This window comes from Haemorhous mexicanus, chromosome 4 (genome assembly GCF_027477595.1).
Source record: "Haemorhous mexicanus isolate bHaeMex1 chromosome 4, bHaeMex1.pri, whole genome shotgun sequence".
Lineage (NCBI taxonomy): Eukaryota > Metazoa > Chordata > Aves > Passeriformes > Fringillidae > Haemorhous > Haemorhous mexicanus.
Window position 1 is genome coordinate 69,177,403 of NC_082344.1, and position 18,448 is coordinate 69,195,850.

At 48.4% G+C, this 18,448-nt stretch overlaps 1 protein-coding gene across 1 annotated transcript in view; it reads right to left on the minus strand.

Annotated features, from left to right (window-relative positions):
• The window catches only part of NAT8L (N-acetyltransferase 8 like), a 31,652-nt gene extending 14,638 nt beyond the window's left edge, over positions 1-17,014 (minus strand). Inside the window, exons 1-2 of the mRNA XM_059845322.1 lie at positions 16,459-17,014; positions 15,075-15,239 (exon numbers count right to left, since the gene is read on the minus strand). Of these exons, the coding sequence (XP_059701305.1) occupies positions 15,075-15,239; positions 16,459-16,792 (499 nt within the window). The 5' untranslated portion in view covers positions 16,793-17,014. The remainder of the gene's footprint in view (positions 1-15,074; positions 15,240-16,458) is intronic.
• Between the last annotated feature and the right edge of the window lie 1,434 nt (positions 17,015-18,448).

Here is an 18,448-nt window from a genome sequence, read left to right on the forward strand (position 1 = left end):
AGGCATTTCTAATCTTCTTAAACCTTTGCTTTAAGCCTCACCCTGTTCCTCTGAAGCACCTTCACACCAGCTCCTGCCCACGCACCTTACTCCCGGCAAAGCCTTGTGAGCGCCCAGCCCGGATCAATGCAAGCTGTTAGTGGCCGTGCCCCATGTCAGCACTTCACTGCACACAGCCTTAAGTCCCCTGGGGCCCAGGGTGTCACCACGTGTGACAGCACCCGAGGGGGTGCTCAGCAAAGCCCCGCGAAGCACTGGCACAGCGCAGGAGCAGGCTTTTGATGAGACAGCTAGAAACCCAGGCGATGCTGCAGATGGGATAAAGACAGCCCTTCCAGCACATTTCAGAGGCTGCTATATTAAGAAGTGTAACAGCAGGACTTTAAAAATCTTCTATCAGACTCTTTTTGCTGGCCATGCTGCACCTTGAAAAGCAAAGACTGTAACAAAGGCAGTGTATAACAACTGTTCAAGCAAAAGCTGCAGAAGCAGCTGTGGGGGATTAGGAGCAGCCTGGTTATCTGGACAGATGTAGCCTGGCCCATCACTCTGCTCTCTGCTGCTGAAAAGGACAACGTGACACAGAGAAAGCAGAGACAAAACCACAGATGCAGCAGCCGGGGTCTACCTGCTGCTGGGTCACCAGGGGGAAAGCACAGATTGAGAAAGGAGGCAGCATCTGTGGTTTTGGCATGTGAGCAATTGTTATCGATAAGCAAGGAATTAAACAGCTTAAAGGAGTGGATAAAGACTGGGATATGTGATTTTGGCTGGGCATTGTCCTCCAGGCTGACTGGGTGATGAGTGACACTGCAATGGAGCTGGCTCAGCAGAACAGTCTGGTCCACACAAATGGACAAAACCAGAAAAAAGTGTTTAAACTTTTCAGGGTAGGTGCTCCTTATGCATGAAAAATACACACTAAGCTGATCAACTGCAGAGTCAGGCCTTAAATAAGCCTATGTTCTAGAATTTAGACTGGGTTTTAGTTAGAAGTTTTAAGGACAAAAGAACTTAAGCTCTTCTGCTCCTTTGCTAGCCTGGTTTGTGCCAGCTCCAAAAAGACTGATGTAACAATTAGCTCCTTGTTAGTGAAATTAGTTTACAAGATCAAATGTGCTGCTGGTTGTGTTTTGAGCCAGCTCCTTAAAAGGATATTGTTAAGGCTTGGTCTCCATCTTCTACATCAATCTTTCACTACACGGCTTTATTGCTTTCAAAAGGTACTGAATTTGCCTTGCAGCAATTTTTGCTTCCAAACATTGAACAAACTGGGAAATCTACAATTATTGGATGTTCTAGAATTCATTACTTGGTGGCTGACTTTTACTTTATATGCTTTACTGTAAAAAGGAACTGAGCAATAACCATTGAATGGCTTTCTTTAGCTTAGCAGTTGACCAAGCCATAAATCAAACAGGGAAAATGGGCAGAATCAATCTGATTTGTACCATCCATCACTACTCTTCTGGTCTAAATTTAGCCAAGACTCCCTTTATTCAACAGAAGTGCCCGTATCTACATAGGTATTGCACCAAATGCTTCACAGCAAAGGGAGAAACTAAGGTTCATTTACTTAAGGTTAAATAATAAACATAATTCTGAGCTGTACAAAGACTTCCAGGGGGTTTTATGCTGCTGTGAGGTCAACAGCCTTTGAGATGAGTCACTCTTCAGGAGAGCCCCTCTTCTGCAGAAGACCACAGCTAAAGCCTACAGAGCTCACTGCAAACAACTGCTTTCAGTCAGGAGAAACTTAGGTAAGATGAATTGCAGCCAAGATGTAAGTTCAAACTTAGGATATGGCAGAATGATGCATCAGGACAGAATAACTCATCTGTGCATGCCAACTCTTTAAATCAGAGTCAAAAACAAGGCTGAGAGGTGCCTCTCCTAAAAGGTAAAAAAGGGAGCAGCTAAGAATATTTGCATATTTAAAAAGTGACAAAAAACAAACAAAAAAACCCACCCAGGAAATGAAACCACAACAGACCAAGTCAAGTAAAGGGTAAAAATCCATATATATATATATATAGGCATATATTCAACCAAAACATGCTGCACAGTATGTTTCAGTGCCTCTGAGCATGATGTTAGCTCCCTTGCCACATTCTTGCTGCCCTCATGAGTGTCTAAATGAGGACTTTCCTACCCCAGCAGCCGAGGAGTGACAATGACAAGGCAATATCTGTAGTGCAGAAACACTGACCAGAAGAGTCTCAGATCCCAGGGTAGCCCCTCTGCTTTCCTTCCCAGGACAAACTGGAACTGACAGACAGGGACTTGCACTTCACCAAATCCTGCACAGCAAAGAGAAGTGACCAGGACACTCTCCTAACACCCACAATAAACATGGCTCTGCTGCACTCAGAGCCTTTCCTTCTGCACATGACAGTGTTTTCACAAGAATCCCACCTTGCTGCTGACACAATGAATCAAACCTCCCTGACCTCTAGCTTTTCATAATCTATAGGAGTGAAACAGCAGCCACAAGGAGTTGTATTCTCTCCGAAACCACAGTGAAAAATTCATTACTCAATATTGAGGAAGACATCAGGAAAAAATAAGAGGTTTAGGGTGGAGATTTGGTAAAAAGCTACAGGCTGAAGTCAGGTGGTAAATGGTTTGATCTCCTTAAGGCTATTGCAAGCAATAAATACTCCCTATTTCTAGTGTAACACCTTGAAATGGTGCTGCACACAATCTTTCCAGAGCACAGCATCAAACAAGGACACCAGTTATCATCAGCTGGGACAAACCCACTTTGTCACCAGCTGCCACACCCAGATGAGCCCCTAAAATCCATTACAATGGATTGGGAAGAGATCAAGAGGTGAGGAGTGAGCTCATCACCTCTGTCTTATCCAGCTGCTCACCAAGGGCACTCACTTGGGCATTTCTCACTGGACCTGCATGAGCCCCCCAAACATCTGGGCAAACCTATTCCCCTAACCTCTGGGGAAGTAGTATGTGATTAAACAGGGAAACTGGGAAAGATAAACTGGTAAGGAGAACCAAGCTTGGACATCCAATCCCAGACTTTCTGCCCTGCTCCCATCAAGGCAGCATGCTGTCTCTGCAGAGGTGCTCATCCTATCATGGAAAGTGATGGAAAAAAAGCACACACCTGGATGGCCACTCTTGTGAAAGCCAACAATTCTCTACATCCCTCTCCCAGCACATCAAAGCCAATGTGCCTTGGGTATAGCTCTGCTGAGCTCCACTAGCCCAGACTCAAACCAGCACATTCATTTAACGTGGCAGCACAAGGAAATTCCACATCCATAAATACACAAACATCTGTCAGGCTGGGCACAGACAATGGATGTGTATGGATGATGCATTAACAGAAAATGGAAATTACATGTGTAACTCTCTACATCTCTAAAACTAAAAAAGAAAAACCCAACAAATAAACCAACCTTTGCCTTGCATTCAGGCTACCATGCCAGAACAATCAGGCCAAAAAAGTCCCTACAGAAGCCTAATCCATATCTCCTGTGATGACCACCTATCAACTTGTTACACCCCACATCCATGTGAACCCCAGCCTCCAGACCAGTCACAAGAGCTGGGGATTTGGAAGACATCTGTGAAGTAAATTACTGGAGTGAGTAGGTAAGGGCCATGTCTCACTCCATCAGGAAGACACGTGGCAAATGAAGGGCAGGCTGCTCAGGGCTATTGAAAGCAGACACCTTTGTGCCTGCCCCCTCAGACTGAGGCTCATTCACGAAGGACCTGTGGAAAGGAGATCAACTTACAGATACAAACTGAGTACAAACTGCACTACAGCAACCAGAGCCAGAAGAGATGAAAATCCACACAAGACTAGGTAGAACTGCAGTGTTTTGAGGATCTGTTGGATTGTCCCATCTACAAAGACAACACTGAACCTCCACATACAATGCCAGGACAGGGCAGAATGAATATATCCAAGGGCAGGTTCACAACTACAGCTCCTTTTTCCAGTGCACCACTATTCCCTAAAGCATCATAAATTCATCCTGCAGGGAGCTGATAGCACATACAGCAAACCCAAGGTTTACCACCATGTATGTCACAGGTCCCCTGTAACTATCCAAAGAGCACTTGGACCTATACTGCCCCTAAGTATATGCTAAACTCCCAGCAAGAGATGAGGGATTTAAGCCCATGATTAAGTTAAAGCAAATGCTCCACTGAATCTTTAAGCCAAACTGTCCCAAGAGTTCAGTCTCAGTCAATGTGGGGGGTTATGTGAAGATTTTTTTTAGAATTTCACTGGAATCCTCTTTAGCTATTTGAGTTATCCATGAAAAATGTTCCCACTTCTCAAGAATCCTTGCAGATGCTTTGATGTTCCTCAGACTACTGATGGCTCAAAAAAAGCCCCGTAAAACCCGATGATGGCTTATTCCCAGACAAAAATCACTGTCCAAGAGGCACAGCTTGATGTTATCCTCTGAACACTGACAGCTTCTGAAACCCCACCAGACATACATTTTCAGAGACATTAAGTGAATCTAATTGACTTTACAAGCAGCAAAAGCTTGAAAAGGTGTTTTACAAATACCCATTTCAAACAGTTTGGATTAAAAAAAAAAAATCCCTCTCATTAGCATCCCTATTGTAGGGTAACTTCTTCACTGCTTGCTTTCTCTTTTTTTTAACAAATCCCACAATACCAATGTAATTCCACCAAGGAGGACTTTATCAGGATGCTCAGTGCTGCTCAGCAGCCAGGTATCTGCTGTGCTTTCATTGCTCTGCCTCTCACTAACCATCATCTGAATTAGCACTTGGAAATGGCAGGTGCTCCAAACCAGGCTGTTTTCAAAAGCTTCTCTTTGCAGTTCTACTATTTAACATTATTTTAAATTGGAAGACTACAGATTTAGGTCTTCCCTGGATTCCCACTAGAAGTGTTACACAGTGTTTCTGATGCTGTTATCTAGATCCAGGGAGGATGAACAGATTTGGCACCTCCAAAAATAAGAACAAAAAACCCTGGTCTCAGAAAATGAAGTGGTTGGGTTTGGGGTATTTTTTCCTTGCACACTCTGAATGCAATAAGAATTTTATATTTCTAGTTAAAATGGGAAGGATTAGGCTTGTAAGAAAAGTTATAGAGGAAAAGATCAATGGATACATCTGGAAGTGATGTGGGTCAGATGCTCAGAAGAAGGTGTAAGAAATGTTGTTGCTGGCAGTTCATTTGCCTTTAGGTAAAATATTCTCCCCCCACCAGTGACATGTGGGTTTGTGCAATGTTTGCAGCTTAGCAGACACAATATCCTCATGCTGCTGACTTCTACTTATTTTCTCATCTTTGTTATTCTCACTCTTCTACCAAAAGAAAGATACTTGCAAGTATTTACTTGCACTTACCATGCTAAATATCTGGACAAACTAAGAAGAGAAGAAAGTACATATACAATAAAATTAGGTAAAGGCACATAAATGGAAAAGTTTGATGGGAGGAAGAGGAAAATCAGAGATACAGAGGGATCCTGGGCTACCCATGGGAAATGCCAAAAGTGATGAGTAAAGCAAGAAGTAGATCAGACCAAAAATCACTGGAGAATTCAACATAGGGATGGACAAGGGAGGTGAGCAGAACTCAAAGGAATGCAAGTATTGCAGTTAGACCCAAGACTAGAAATATGGGATACAAAACTACTGTCCTAGGGGATGGAAGAGGGGTAAAAAATGGGGAAAAAAAAAAACCCTCAAGGAATCACTGATGATTATCTGATACCTGTTAAAGTGAGCATTGAATGCAAGGTGCACTGGGGAGCTACTCATGACCAGACAGCTGGTCCAGCACCCCCATTTCAATTAGCAGCACTAGCACAGAGCCCAAGAGTTGCAGCTGTAAAAAGCAAACAAACTTGCACTGCTGATGCTGGTTTCCAAGTCAGGATTCAGCCCACTGGCAAGGGAGAGTGGGAGCAGCTTGTATAGCAATTACTGGTGATTGAGGGGAAATCTAGGCAAGCAGCTCACTTAAATACACAGTTTTTGTCAATGCAAAATAATTCACACATTTGTCCTGAATCACCAAAGGTGGAAAATGAAAGGCAGAGGAAAGCCAGGCTTGGACAAGTCCTGCACAGAGCTCAGCCCCCAGCACTGGCAGGACACAGGCACATAGCTCAGTCCTCCAAGGATCACAGGGAATGGATGCCCCAGCAGGCAGGACTTCAGAGATGGACCCCTCAACACCAATTCTTCAGCTACTGCACTGGTATAAAATACCAAAATATGTAATTCAAACAGGACCTGGGATGCCTGAAATCCCAGCACTCAGTATAGATTCAACAGTGCCAAAGCAGGACCTGCCTGAGGGGTAGCCAACACTTAACCATAGCATGGCTCTATCATGGTCAGTATTTCCTAGGTATGCACTTGGGTCTGACCTGTGCTTCTTAAGGAAAGCTCTAACAGCCAACCATTCTGTTTTGGGCTGAAAACTGCATTACACCTCCCACTAAACACAGATCCTTCCTTCATCATAGTGAAAAAACAGAGGGAATAGTAAATCAGCTTACTTTGGACCAAAATATCCTTGCTTTTACTTTCCAGTTCCTGAACTGAAAAATCATTTTCTCACAAAACCTGTTTTTCAGTTTTGCCACTTGGATAAGCCCTAGAAACAACACCTGAATTGTAAGTGACAAATATTACTTGCTAGTTACAATTTCAAGCAGGACACGCTGTGGTGGGACTAATACCTTGAATTATTCCATTAGCATTTACACTGCAGCAAATCCCACTTTAAATAACAATATCTCATGTAGCCACTTAAAAATACAACTGTAATACATGCTTCCCATTACCAATTTTGAAAGGTCTCCTTTCACTCCCACAATCCCATTTTAAAGCAGAAGCCCAGCCTGGCACTAAGCCCTGGGAAACACAGGTCTACATTTTAGAGCTATCCTGTAAGAAATAGAATTTTCTCCTTTTGAAAGAAACACTCTTCAAACAGTTATAGAAGACAATGAATGATACGGTACTGTGCTGTCATAAATTGTTAATTGATTGCTGGGGTCCAATGGGTCAACAGATGACTTAAAAGAATGGCTCAAAGCCATCTGTAACAGACACCACAGCTTGCACCTGGCTCTGACCAGACCACTATGAACTAATTTTTGATGCATCCTTAATGAAGGACATGAGTCTTCTTGGTGATTGCATGTGGCCCCCCTTATCAAAACACAAAAACAGGAAAAAAAAAAAATCCAACCCCCCAAAAAAACCCCTAAACCCTATTATTTGGTTACAAGGAATAAATTTGTCAATAGAAACTAGGTAAGACATGCTGCTATCTTTGGATATTCTTTAAGACTCCTTTCATTAGCCACCTGTCAGGATAACAAAACGATGCCTCAGCTTTCTACAGAATGGAAAAAAAAAAAAGAGAAAAAGAAAATCTAAAAATACACTTTGAAGCTCCCTGTTTTGCTGATGCAGAAAGTAACAACAAAGGCTCATACATCCTTCAGCTCATCACAGAACCAGATAATAGCAAAACACTCCAGGTCTCTCTTTTTGCTGTAGCCTGGAAGGGAGCAGCATCAAGTATGTGATTATTTGTAACAGATCCCCAGCAGTGCATGACCAAAATAAAGCAAATACACCAGCAAACAATGCTGCGAGCTCCTGGAGTCCCCAAGGGGCTCATGGCCACCCCAAAGGTCATTCCCATCCTGAGAAATTAAATATAACCTGCCTGAATCAAGATCTAAGCCTACAGAAGGAGTTTCAGAAATCCACTCTGAAATTCAGGGAGATTTTGAATGCTTTGCCTTCTTGAATAATCAGGCCATGAATTTAGACTTTCACATAAAACCGTTTTTTTTTCAATATATATAGAGGTCTTCAAGTAGAGAGCAAACCCCCAGGGCAATTTCTAAAGTGTTAAGACCACTTGTGGAGCACATTGAGAGGCAAGAACATGACCACACTTGGGTAATCCTAGGAGGCTGACTATAATAAATAAATACAACAGTGTGAGAATAAGATCTTTTAGTTCGTGTCCCTACATCCAAAATTCAGTGTCAAGAGGGGCTCAAAGCTTTGTACCTCTAAAACTCCTGCCACTAGTCAGATATCCAACACAGAGCCTAAATTTAGGCTATTATGAAATCTTAACCTGAAACACTTTTGGGCAATTGTTTTAAATCTTGGCCATTCCTAAGAAAGCAAGAGAAAAAAGAGCTGCCAAAACCCTTTATAAGAGTAATAAATTTGCATTTAAACTTGTGAACAAAATTCTGGAGTCAGAACCTGTTTTGGTTTATTCACTAAGACAGTCCTGAAAAATTGCATACAACCATGCCAGAAAACATTTAACACTGGAGAAAACATTAAAAAAATTACTCAAAGCTAGGAAAAAAATCCCAGAACACCTGATGTCCTTGCCTCCTTCACGTTCCTAAGTCCTAATGTGGCTTGTTTGCTGGTCTTGAGAAGTCAACTGCACCTAAAAGACTACTGATGTTCCATTTACACAAGTGGTTACCTCTTGCACTGAAGATTAACGACCAGCACTGGCATGTACTGAGGATCTTCAACACCTGCAGGATGAGCTCAGGTTCAGCAGCACCACATCCTCCCAGTCATGCCTACAACTCAAACACTGCTGCACTGAGAGATGGTCATGTCCATGAGGGACTGGCTACTTCTAGAGAGAATGCTTGAACACATTGGGGGGGGGGGGGAAAGGTCATATTACTCTGCAAAATTTACTATAAAATCTATTTTCATCTAATTTTGACATGGGACTGTGCCAAACTTGTGGATCTAAAGGGAGAGCTATTTTTATGTTACACATTGAGCAATGGGTTTGCTGCATATATTCCTGCTCCTGTGATAAATAAATAGGAAGGGGGGGAGGCTGCAGCAGCCTGCCCAAAAACATGTTTATTCCACTGGCTGTGGATGACACAGCCCTGAATCCACAGACTGCTCCCCTCATCAGGCAACTCCAGTTTTCCTATGCTGGCCCTTCACTTCTACTCTGTATTACCTGAGTCCCCAGAAGTGGGGGAGGAAAAAAAAGATGTTGTGAGGTAGAAAGGCTCTGCAGGTCCTCCAGTGGGTTGAGCAGAGCTGGCCCCCATGGCTCAGCACTGCAAGGGACCCAAGCTGTGTCACATCCCAATCTTCCCTGGCTGTTATCAGCAGGGCTGCAGCACTGGGGTTCTGCATGGTGGTTACTGCTGGGGCCAGGACAGCCCTTGGCCAGCTCTGGGAATTCAGGTGGGGGCAGAGCTGGTGCCAGCAGCACCTTGCCTTGCTCACTGTGCCCATGCTCCATGCCTGCAGGACAGGGCTGCCTCCAGAGGGAAAAGCCAAAGCTCCAGCACAGCAAAATGAGGCAGCCACGAGTGATGGAGTGCCAGTGCCAGAGGAGGTGGGTTTTGGGAGGCAATCCCACTCCAAAGACATTTTACATTACTCAAATAAAACCCAAATATTTCAGCCCATTACAAATGCTGGACAAAGCACATCCCTAACACTTGGAAACATGAGTTGTTTTTCATCTTGCTTCCCAAAAGACTCTGTTCTGGAGATGAGAGATGCCAAACCAGGCAGTTCCATGCTGCTAAGTTGCAGAAACCCAAAATCAACAGTAGAAATTGCTGAGCTGAAGAATCCCTGACCGTCCCACTTGCAGGAGGTCAGCTTTGGAAATACTTTAACAAAATACTTCTCACTATAAAGTATATGAAAAGCCTGTAGTCCTAATCTTCTAGGCTCTCTCTGCTACCTGGAAGCACTCTCATGGAGTTGCAGAGAGATGCCAGCAGTGATATGCTCACAGGACAGACTTTCCTCTGCTGAGGAGACCTAACCTCAGTTCCCAGCAGTGATAGGAAGCAGAGCTGAGAAACACCCAGGAGGATATAAGGACACAGCCTCTCCCGTGGGTTTCCCAGCCCCACACAGAACTCCTCACCACCCTACCCCACTGCAGGAAAGGCAAGCATGAAAACCCCAACACAGGACAGGCAGCTCAGGGCTTTGGCAGATACACGAGGTCAGGGCACTGCGTAAGCCAGCAAGAAATGCAGATAGGGATGCTTCAGATTCCAGCTGCCTCTTGGGCACCAGGAGTGGGGCAGGGCTCTCCAAAAACACATTCCTGCACTGGGAAGAGGCAGCCCAGAGCCCTCTCCGGCTCAGGTAACTGAGCTGTTTCTTTGCAAAGCAAGAGCTGCTCTATTCTTCCCAAACAATGTTATCATTCAGCAGCTTCCCTCCTGCTTATCTAGCAGCTTGAGCATTATCCAGAATGTGGAAGAACTGGGCTCTGTGGCTGCCCCTCTGCCCGGGGGCTCAGTGAGGAGAAATACCCTCCCCACCCCCTCTGCCTGTGTCTTTGGAAGGGTTTAGGCATGGCAGAGCAACCACAGCTCCAGGGCTGAGGATCTCCACCCAAGGTAGAACCTGTATTTTCCCTGCACTCCAAAAGTCACTGGTGCTCAACTCTGAGCTTCCCCGAGGCTCAGCACTTATGGAGCAGAGGTAGCAGGAGCCACAGGACTCACAAGCAGATGTTCCCCTTGCAAACATCATTCCAGAGGGGAAAAACCCACTGCCAAATGGCCTGATGCAAGACACAAATACTCACTTGTTACCCAGACAGACACCTCACTGCAGGTGTGGGAAACCTCAAAAGGTAGAGGTAGCAAACAGGATCTCACCTGCTCACAACCTGCCTCAACTGGTGTCCTTCTGCCAGAAGGGCATGATCCCAGATCCTCTGCCAAGGGCAGGACATCCCCCCTTTGGGCTCAGCTGAGCAATGTGCCACCCAAGAGCAGCAGAAACTGAACCCTAACGAGCCATCCCCTGCAGTCCTTCTTCCTTAGGGCCCTGTGCCCCAGGCAGGTGAGGATATCTGTGCAGGCTCCTCCAGTGCACTGTCACACACATGGGACAAAGGGCAGCAGGACAGGAAGGCTCTGCTCACCCAGGATGGAGGCAGGAGAGCAAAGCACCCGTCCCCTCCCTGCCTGAGGCACCCAGAGGTGCCTGGCTGCTCACAGGGCGGGAGTGGGAGCTGTGCAGCTGCCACAGCCCTCAGCATGGGTGGCTGCTGTGACCCAACACCAGCAGCACTGCAGCTTCAGCTGCTGCATCACCAGGGCCCCCACACCCCCCAGGTGCTGCAGCCTCAGCTCCCCAGGGTGCCCATCTGTGCTGTCTGTCCACCCTCCCCTGCAGCACTGGGCACTGCGATGCAGCCACCAAGCTTGTCACCAGCTCCCAAACCCTGACACGGCCCAGCTGCCACCACCACCAGGTCAGGTATGCACACACCTCAGCAAACCCTGCCAGGACAGCCAGCAGCAACTCTTTGAACAACCACAGAGACATGGAAATTCATAAATTCATCAGCCAAAGCCCCAGCTCCTGTCGCTTTGGGGAGCAGCAGTTCTGCACGGGACACAAGGAGTCTTGGTTTCCATAAGCTCTCCAGCTGAGACCTCAGCCTCACAAGAATCTCTCTAACACACCAACCACTGCAAAAAAACATACAACACAACCAACTGGGACAGAAGCTTGAAGAGACACTGTAAAATTGATTAGTCATCAAAATCATCAGACCATAAAAGAAGCTCCAGCTGTGCTCATCTTTTTTTTGTGTGGGTAAATGCAAGAGGCAGGGCTCTATTTAAAATTAATTCCTTTTTTTTGGTTGGTTTTGGTTGGGGTTTTTTCTGTTTACTAGAGCTTGTTACTCTGGTTGACAATTAAGCCCATTTTCCAATTCCTTTCTTTTTCACCATTTCACTAGTCTTTTTTCATAGCCTTTGAACAAAAAAAAAAAAAAAAAAAAAAAAGAGGTAAATTCCAATAAGTGCTATTTTAAAATGAAAAATGTGAGTTTACAAAGAGCTCAGGAAGGTGTTTCAACCATTCAACCTCCTGTTTAAAGACCCCAGCATGCACAACACAAACAATTCCTTTCACATTGAAAGCAATTTCAACTCACATTGCTGTGTACAAGCTCCAAGTTAAGCACTGGCCCAAATGTTCTGCCAGACCCTTGGCATAAGTGTAGGAGGGCAACAGAAAACAACGATTTGAATTTTGGCTAGTGTACTTCTGAAAAATCACTGTCAGCACATATTTTTCAGTTCATACAAAACCCAGCAGAGGAAAATTCAAACAATAAGTAACTTGGAGGCAAGAGGTTCAAAAAAACTGCAGAAGAAAAGCCCTAATATGGTGCAACTCATGGAATTGTTCAACACTAATCATTAACTTGGGTGCTCATGGTGTCCCACTGCAAACCTGGTCCTTTTGGCTTGGTTATAAAACTGACCCCCATGTTCTGTGGATGCTTCCACAATATCACCAAGAATGATCTATTTTAATAGTTAAAATATCCCCTCACTGTAGATGCCTGCCTCACCAGAAGCTATTTGCTGTAGATACTCACTACAACAGTACCCCAGCCCTGGGCACCACGCAGAGCTGGCTGCAAACAACAGGTTTTTGTGCCTGGGTATCTTGGATTACAAAGGGAAAAACTCAGCAAAGCCTCAACCAGCATCTTTATCCATGACCTTAAGACCATGTCCCAGTTCTACCTTGCCATTCATCACCCTGAGAAACAGGAATTCATAACCCCACCACAAAAAAGCTCCCTTTCTCTTTTTTCTGTGCTGAGAAAAAAAGATATTGAAGGAGGAAAACACGGATTCTCTAAAGAAGGAGCAGCAAGCTGCCTGGTCATACTCCCAGGCCAAGCTCCAGTTATATCAGGTTGAGTTTAACTCGTCTAGTCAAGCTCTTGCCATCTCTGGGACCCTGTCCCCACACCCCATTACTCTTCTCTTAACACCTCACTGAGAAAGCTCTCACAAATATCTCAGCTGCAGCAATACAAGGAGCCCTTCTCATTCCCACTGCAATAATTTCTGCCTGGGTGCTAATTTGTAAACTAGGCAAATAAAAGACAAACTTAGGGCTTGAATTTGTTTTATTGCCATTGTTCTGTCCTTTGGGTGGGACAGGCAATGCCAGTGTGGCACATTGCTGCCGTCCTCTGGATGTTCAGCCAGCCAGCCTTCAAAGTGCACAGAACTCTGGCATTTTCTAGGATGACCGTGCTTATACTGCTGTCCTATAGGAAAAAAACCTCACCAACTGCATTTTTGGAGAAAACAGGAGCAAACCACTGGATTCATGCCTTGTGCACAGCTACACCAACTAGCACCTCATGGACTCATGGCACACAGTGCTGGTTCCAACGCACAGACACCCTTCTCCAGACCCCAAAGCCTCCCTGGTCCCTTTATCCAACACCACCATCATCAAGAACCTTTAATAAGCACCAACAATCCCATAAATCTGCTTTTTATGGCATGGCAGAAGCCTAATTACATGATTAAATTCTGTCAAAAATTAAAGCCCACACATTTGCTCTAAAATGGCAATTAGCTCTTTCAGGTACCAAATAAAAGCAATGTTAACATTTCAAAGACATGTTGGCAACACAGCTGAACTAAATTACATTACTGACCCTAAACAAATTGAGGGCATTACTTTGAGTCCCTTCCCTTTATTTTCTGTGTCTGCTAATGTTACAAATACAGACACTGTGATCCCTCTCAATTGTGATCAAGCAAGTCCTGAGCATTAACAAACTAAGCAGCAGCTCTCCTATTAACTCCATATCACACATTCTTATTCTACTGGAATCTTCTGCTGTTTTCTCCACCATAATACTTTGCTGGGCCTCACTACAGAGGTACAGAAGCATTTTCCCATGAACCCTTTTATTTCTGTGACACCACCTTTAATGAAGCTTGAGCTTTTTAAATACAAGTCACACATCACTTAATTTTTACAAAAACAAACTCTGTAAATGAAACACACTGTGTGTGCAAGATGGGACAAGATCTGTATAAGAGATGCACTATGATGGGAAGAGAAAGCTAAATTAAACAAGTTAATGACTTTTGTAAGAGAAGCAACATTTTAGCAAAATGTAACATTGCATATTAAAAGTGAGAGAAGGCCTGTGGCTATTACACTTCCTAGAAGTTCTCTAGAAGTACCCAGGGAGAGGTTGGTCACACCTGGGGAAAACAGGAATGATACAGCAAATGATACAGCAAAAACATGGTCACGTGGAAAAACAACACAGTAGGTACCTGAGAAGAGAGCAGTTACCCCAAGAAGATGGAACTCAGATGGGATGCCATCCTAGCCTTGCTTTTCCAGCTCACCACTAGCACTCTGTGACCACCAAAAGCAAACCTCAAACCCCAACTGACTGCCCAGACATCCCCCTGCTCTTGTCCTCAATATGGATGAGTGCCTACAAAAAGCGAAATAGCACCTAACAGCTCTAAAGACACTTTTTTGTTTTGATTACCTAAGTTATCTTTTACAGCTTAACAAGGTAATATTATCATTAGATACTGTATTTTTAATTGTATGCATATATGGAACAAAGGGATGAACCCAGATCAGGGCAAGCTTATGTGGCAGCAGCCCTTTACATACCTGATCCATGCCTCTTCCAAAACACCTGCATTAAGGAATGTTCTTGAATGACTTGGGGAAATGGGCTCAATAGCTAAAATGGGCTCCTCTGAGCATTTGGGCTAAAAGGCCTTTCATCTCCCTTTCCTCCTGCAGTCAGAGCTAATACCAAATGCATGGAGCAAAAAACCACCGAGCTGAAGATGTAAGGGCTGGGGAATAACCCACATCCTCCAGTCTCAGTGTCCTCAGGCACCTGAGCCCAGCCCTCGGGATGGCCGTGGGACCCAGCAGCACGGCACTCCAGGGGTGGACAGAGGCTGCCTGGGATGACTAGGCACTTGGGGGAGGGGGAGTAATGAAAAAAAAAAAATTAAAGAAACCAAAATCAGCCAAAAAAAACCCCCAAACCAAAACCAGAGATGGCTTTGTGCCTGGTGTGGCTAAAGAGCTGCATTCTGGCGACTTTTGAGCTTGCTCAGTGCTGCTGACAGGAGGAAAAGGCGCCAGCAGCAGGGAGCAGCCATGTTCCCCAGCAAGCTGGGGGAGGAAAGCTCCCTCGGGGAATTCGTACTCACCTGGCGGTTTCATGTAATATTGCTCAATATCGGACATGTCCGTGTGCAGCGCACAATCGAGATAGTGCAGGATAACTTTTCTACTGAAGTAGTACCTCATGCCCATCAGAAAGATGGGCAAACAGCAGGTCAGCAGGAAGGACTTGGTCACAACAAAGCACATTACTATGGAGATAAGGAAGAGAAATAAACGACACCTGTCAGAAAAGAGAATTTAGTGTTGATTTCGGAATACAAACTCATTATAAAAATAAATCAATAAAACAAGCACAGTCAAAATATACATTTGCAGTACACACACAGCTCACGCTCTCGAGATTATCGTGTTTAGGGACGGCGTATCGCGACGAGATAACCCGGAGAAGTTTATGAGGTCCTGAAGGAGCCGGTGGGGAGGATGCCGCCACGCCACGCAGGGCCCACCGAGCCCCTCCGGAGCGGGGCCGTGGGGACCCCGAGAGCCCCGCACGCCCCCGGCCCCTTTCGCTGTCCCCGGCGAGGCCGGAACGCGGCCGGGTGGAGGAGCCGCGCTGCGGGCACCGCTCCGCAGCCATGTGTTCGCCACTGCGGCAGTGCTATTTCCATCAGCAGCGACTCCCCGGACAGCCACCCTGCCCGTTCCCATCCTGGGGGGCTTCTGCGGGTGTCTCTGAGCCGGCGGCTCTCTCCGGCACGGCCCAGAGCCACCGGCTGCGTCCCCCAGCTCCCCAAAGCCTGCCGGGGGTTCCCCTCCAGCGTGGGATCCCGTCCTCCCCGGTGTCTGGGACATGAGGTGCGACCAGCCTGCAGCCACCGGGGGCAGGAGACCACCCCAAAGCCCTCTCGGGGCGGGGGGCGCGCATTATTAATTATTGGCTCGGGGAGGGGACACCTTGCAAGCGCTATTTTTAACTCAGGGAGGTGAGGTGACCCCGCGGCTCGGTGCGGCTGCAGGGGTACCCCCTCCCCACGCCGGGGGCGAAATGGGGGCCGCTCACTGGCGGGCCCGGCTGTCTCCAGGCAACGCCGGCACGCCGTGCCCCCCCTCGCCGGGCTGCGCGGGGGCGGCCGGCGCGCTCCGCTCCCCTCCGCGCACCCCCAAGCCCTGCAATAACCAGAATGACTGATCTGCCCTCACCCCCGCCGCGACCTCCCCTTCACTGCTCCCCGCCCTTACACCCGCGAGGGTCGCGCACCCCCGGCGGCGCCAGGTTCCCCCTCCCAGCCCGCCTGTCCCCGCCGCAGCGCTGCGGCTCCGCGGCCGCCCCGCACGATGCTGCGGCGCTCCCCCGGCCGCACCGCGCCCGCGGGTCCCCGCCGCCTCCCGCCTCTCCAACCATTTTGTGAAGACCCACAGCGGCGAATAAACCCGGCGCCCCCTCCCCAAAAGGGAGCGGATACTCACCCGCCAGCAGTCCGTAGAGCAGCTGAGTGAGGGGCTGCTGCTTCAGCCCCCTGAACGCCGTGTTGGGGATTCGCTCCATGATCCCCTCGTAAAAGATGCGGCGCACCACCTCCTGTTCAGAGGGGTGGAATTCGCGGATATAGACATTGTCGCGCCTGGGGTCTTCTTTTGGTGGGGTGAGGGGAGGTGGGGGTGAGGGAGGGGAGCCCGCCAAAGAGGGCCACATCTGGGAGGAGGAAACAATGATCGTGTCTTTTTTGGATCCCGGGATTGATTCATGATCTTCCGCCACAATCTTGGTCTCACAAACCATCTTGGGAGACAGACAATGCATGCAAACCGGCCGCGGGGAGGGGGCGAGGAGAAAAACGGGAGGGGAGATGTCAGAAAATTAACAAAAAAATAAGATTAAAAAAAAAAAAAAAAAGGAAAAAGGGGAGGGGGAAGGAGCGGGGCGCGGAGCCGGCACGGAGACCCGCGGGCAGCGGGGCGCAGAGCAGCGCGGCCGGGCAGGACGAGAGGAAGGAGCCTCGCTGCATTTTGGAGAGGCATTTATAGGGCGGGGGGGCCGCGGGTCCCCGGGGTCCTAGAGCCCCCCGCATTGGCTGCGCGGGGTCGCCATGTGATCGGGGGGGCGGGACATCTCCCCCTTGCCCCCCCCATCCCTGCACCGCCCCTTGCAAATTACTACGGCGCGGGGTTGCGCGGAGAGTCGGGGGCCGCGCATCCTTGCCCGCATGCATCGGTGCACGCGGAAGAGGGTTATTAATTTATTTTTTATGTATCTGTTTATCTATTGCGAACGCACTGTGCACTCAGCAGATTTCTGGAGTAGTCGCTGGGGGTGCGCGGAGCTGCGCAGGGCGCTGCGGGAGCGCGGAGCCGCGGGGAGGGAGGGCCGGCCGGCCGGCCGGCGGGCTCCGCACCGAGTCCCGGCGGGCTCCGCACCGCGTCCCGACGAGCTCCGCACCGCGTCCCCGCGGGCTGCGGCGCGGTTGCTCCCCCGTGAGTCCTTCCCCGCGGCGGCGCGTCTCTGCGCGGCCCCGCGTGGAGCTCCGCGGAGCGCGCCTCCGCTCCGCCATCCCGCGCGGAACGCTCTGCGGAGGCGGAACGGCCTGGGGGGTGCAGCCGCGCGGCCCCGGCTCGTCCCAAAGCCAAGTAAATGCCCCTCTCCATCCTTCAGCGCCCCTCGGTCAGTAACTTTTCCTGCCGTGCCCACGCCACTGCGCGGTGCGGAGGGCGCCGCTGGCCCAGCGGCCTCCGCGCCCCTCCGCGGGGCGGTGAGAAGAGATGGAAGGGGAGGGGGGATGCGCATGGAAGAGGACGGGCTCCTCCTCTTCGCAGGACCCGAAAAGCTTCGGCCTCTCCCGGTTGGAACCGGCCGGCATCTGCCCGAGGCATGCGCCGTGTGCGGCCGGTGCAGGGACGGGGTGGGCGGGGGATGCTGGGCGGGGAGGCGGGAGGCCCGGACCCCCCAGTCCCGTGAGGTGCATCCCCCGAGAGCTCCGTCTGCGCCTCCCCCTGCCCGGTGACAGCCGCCAGCCGTAGCAGCTGTGCCTCTTCTCAAACTTCACCTGTGCATCCCCCCGGGACTTGCAACTCCTGCGAGCCTCAGCCGTGCCTTCACCTGCAGGATGCACCCATACGCCCCATGAAAGTTTCATCTGTGCCTCTTGCTCCGGTAAGGTGCTCTGTGCACCCCCCGTGCAGTCATCTTTCGTTAACATTCATGTGCCCCCTGCCAGATGCACATGTCCCTGTCAGATGCACCCGTGCACCTTCCCTACAAGTTTTGTCCCTGCATGTCCTGGGAGATGCACTCTGTCGTCAGGGAGTGCGGCTGTGTCACTGGAACTCTGCGGGATTTGCCTTCCTGGAGCTCACAGGCTATGCTTTGGTCCTCAGGAAGATGCAGTGACTGGATCTTGGCTTCAAGCTAAAGCTTTATTTCACTGTGATGATTTCATAGTGGTTTCATTGCTTCACTTTT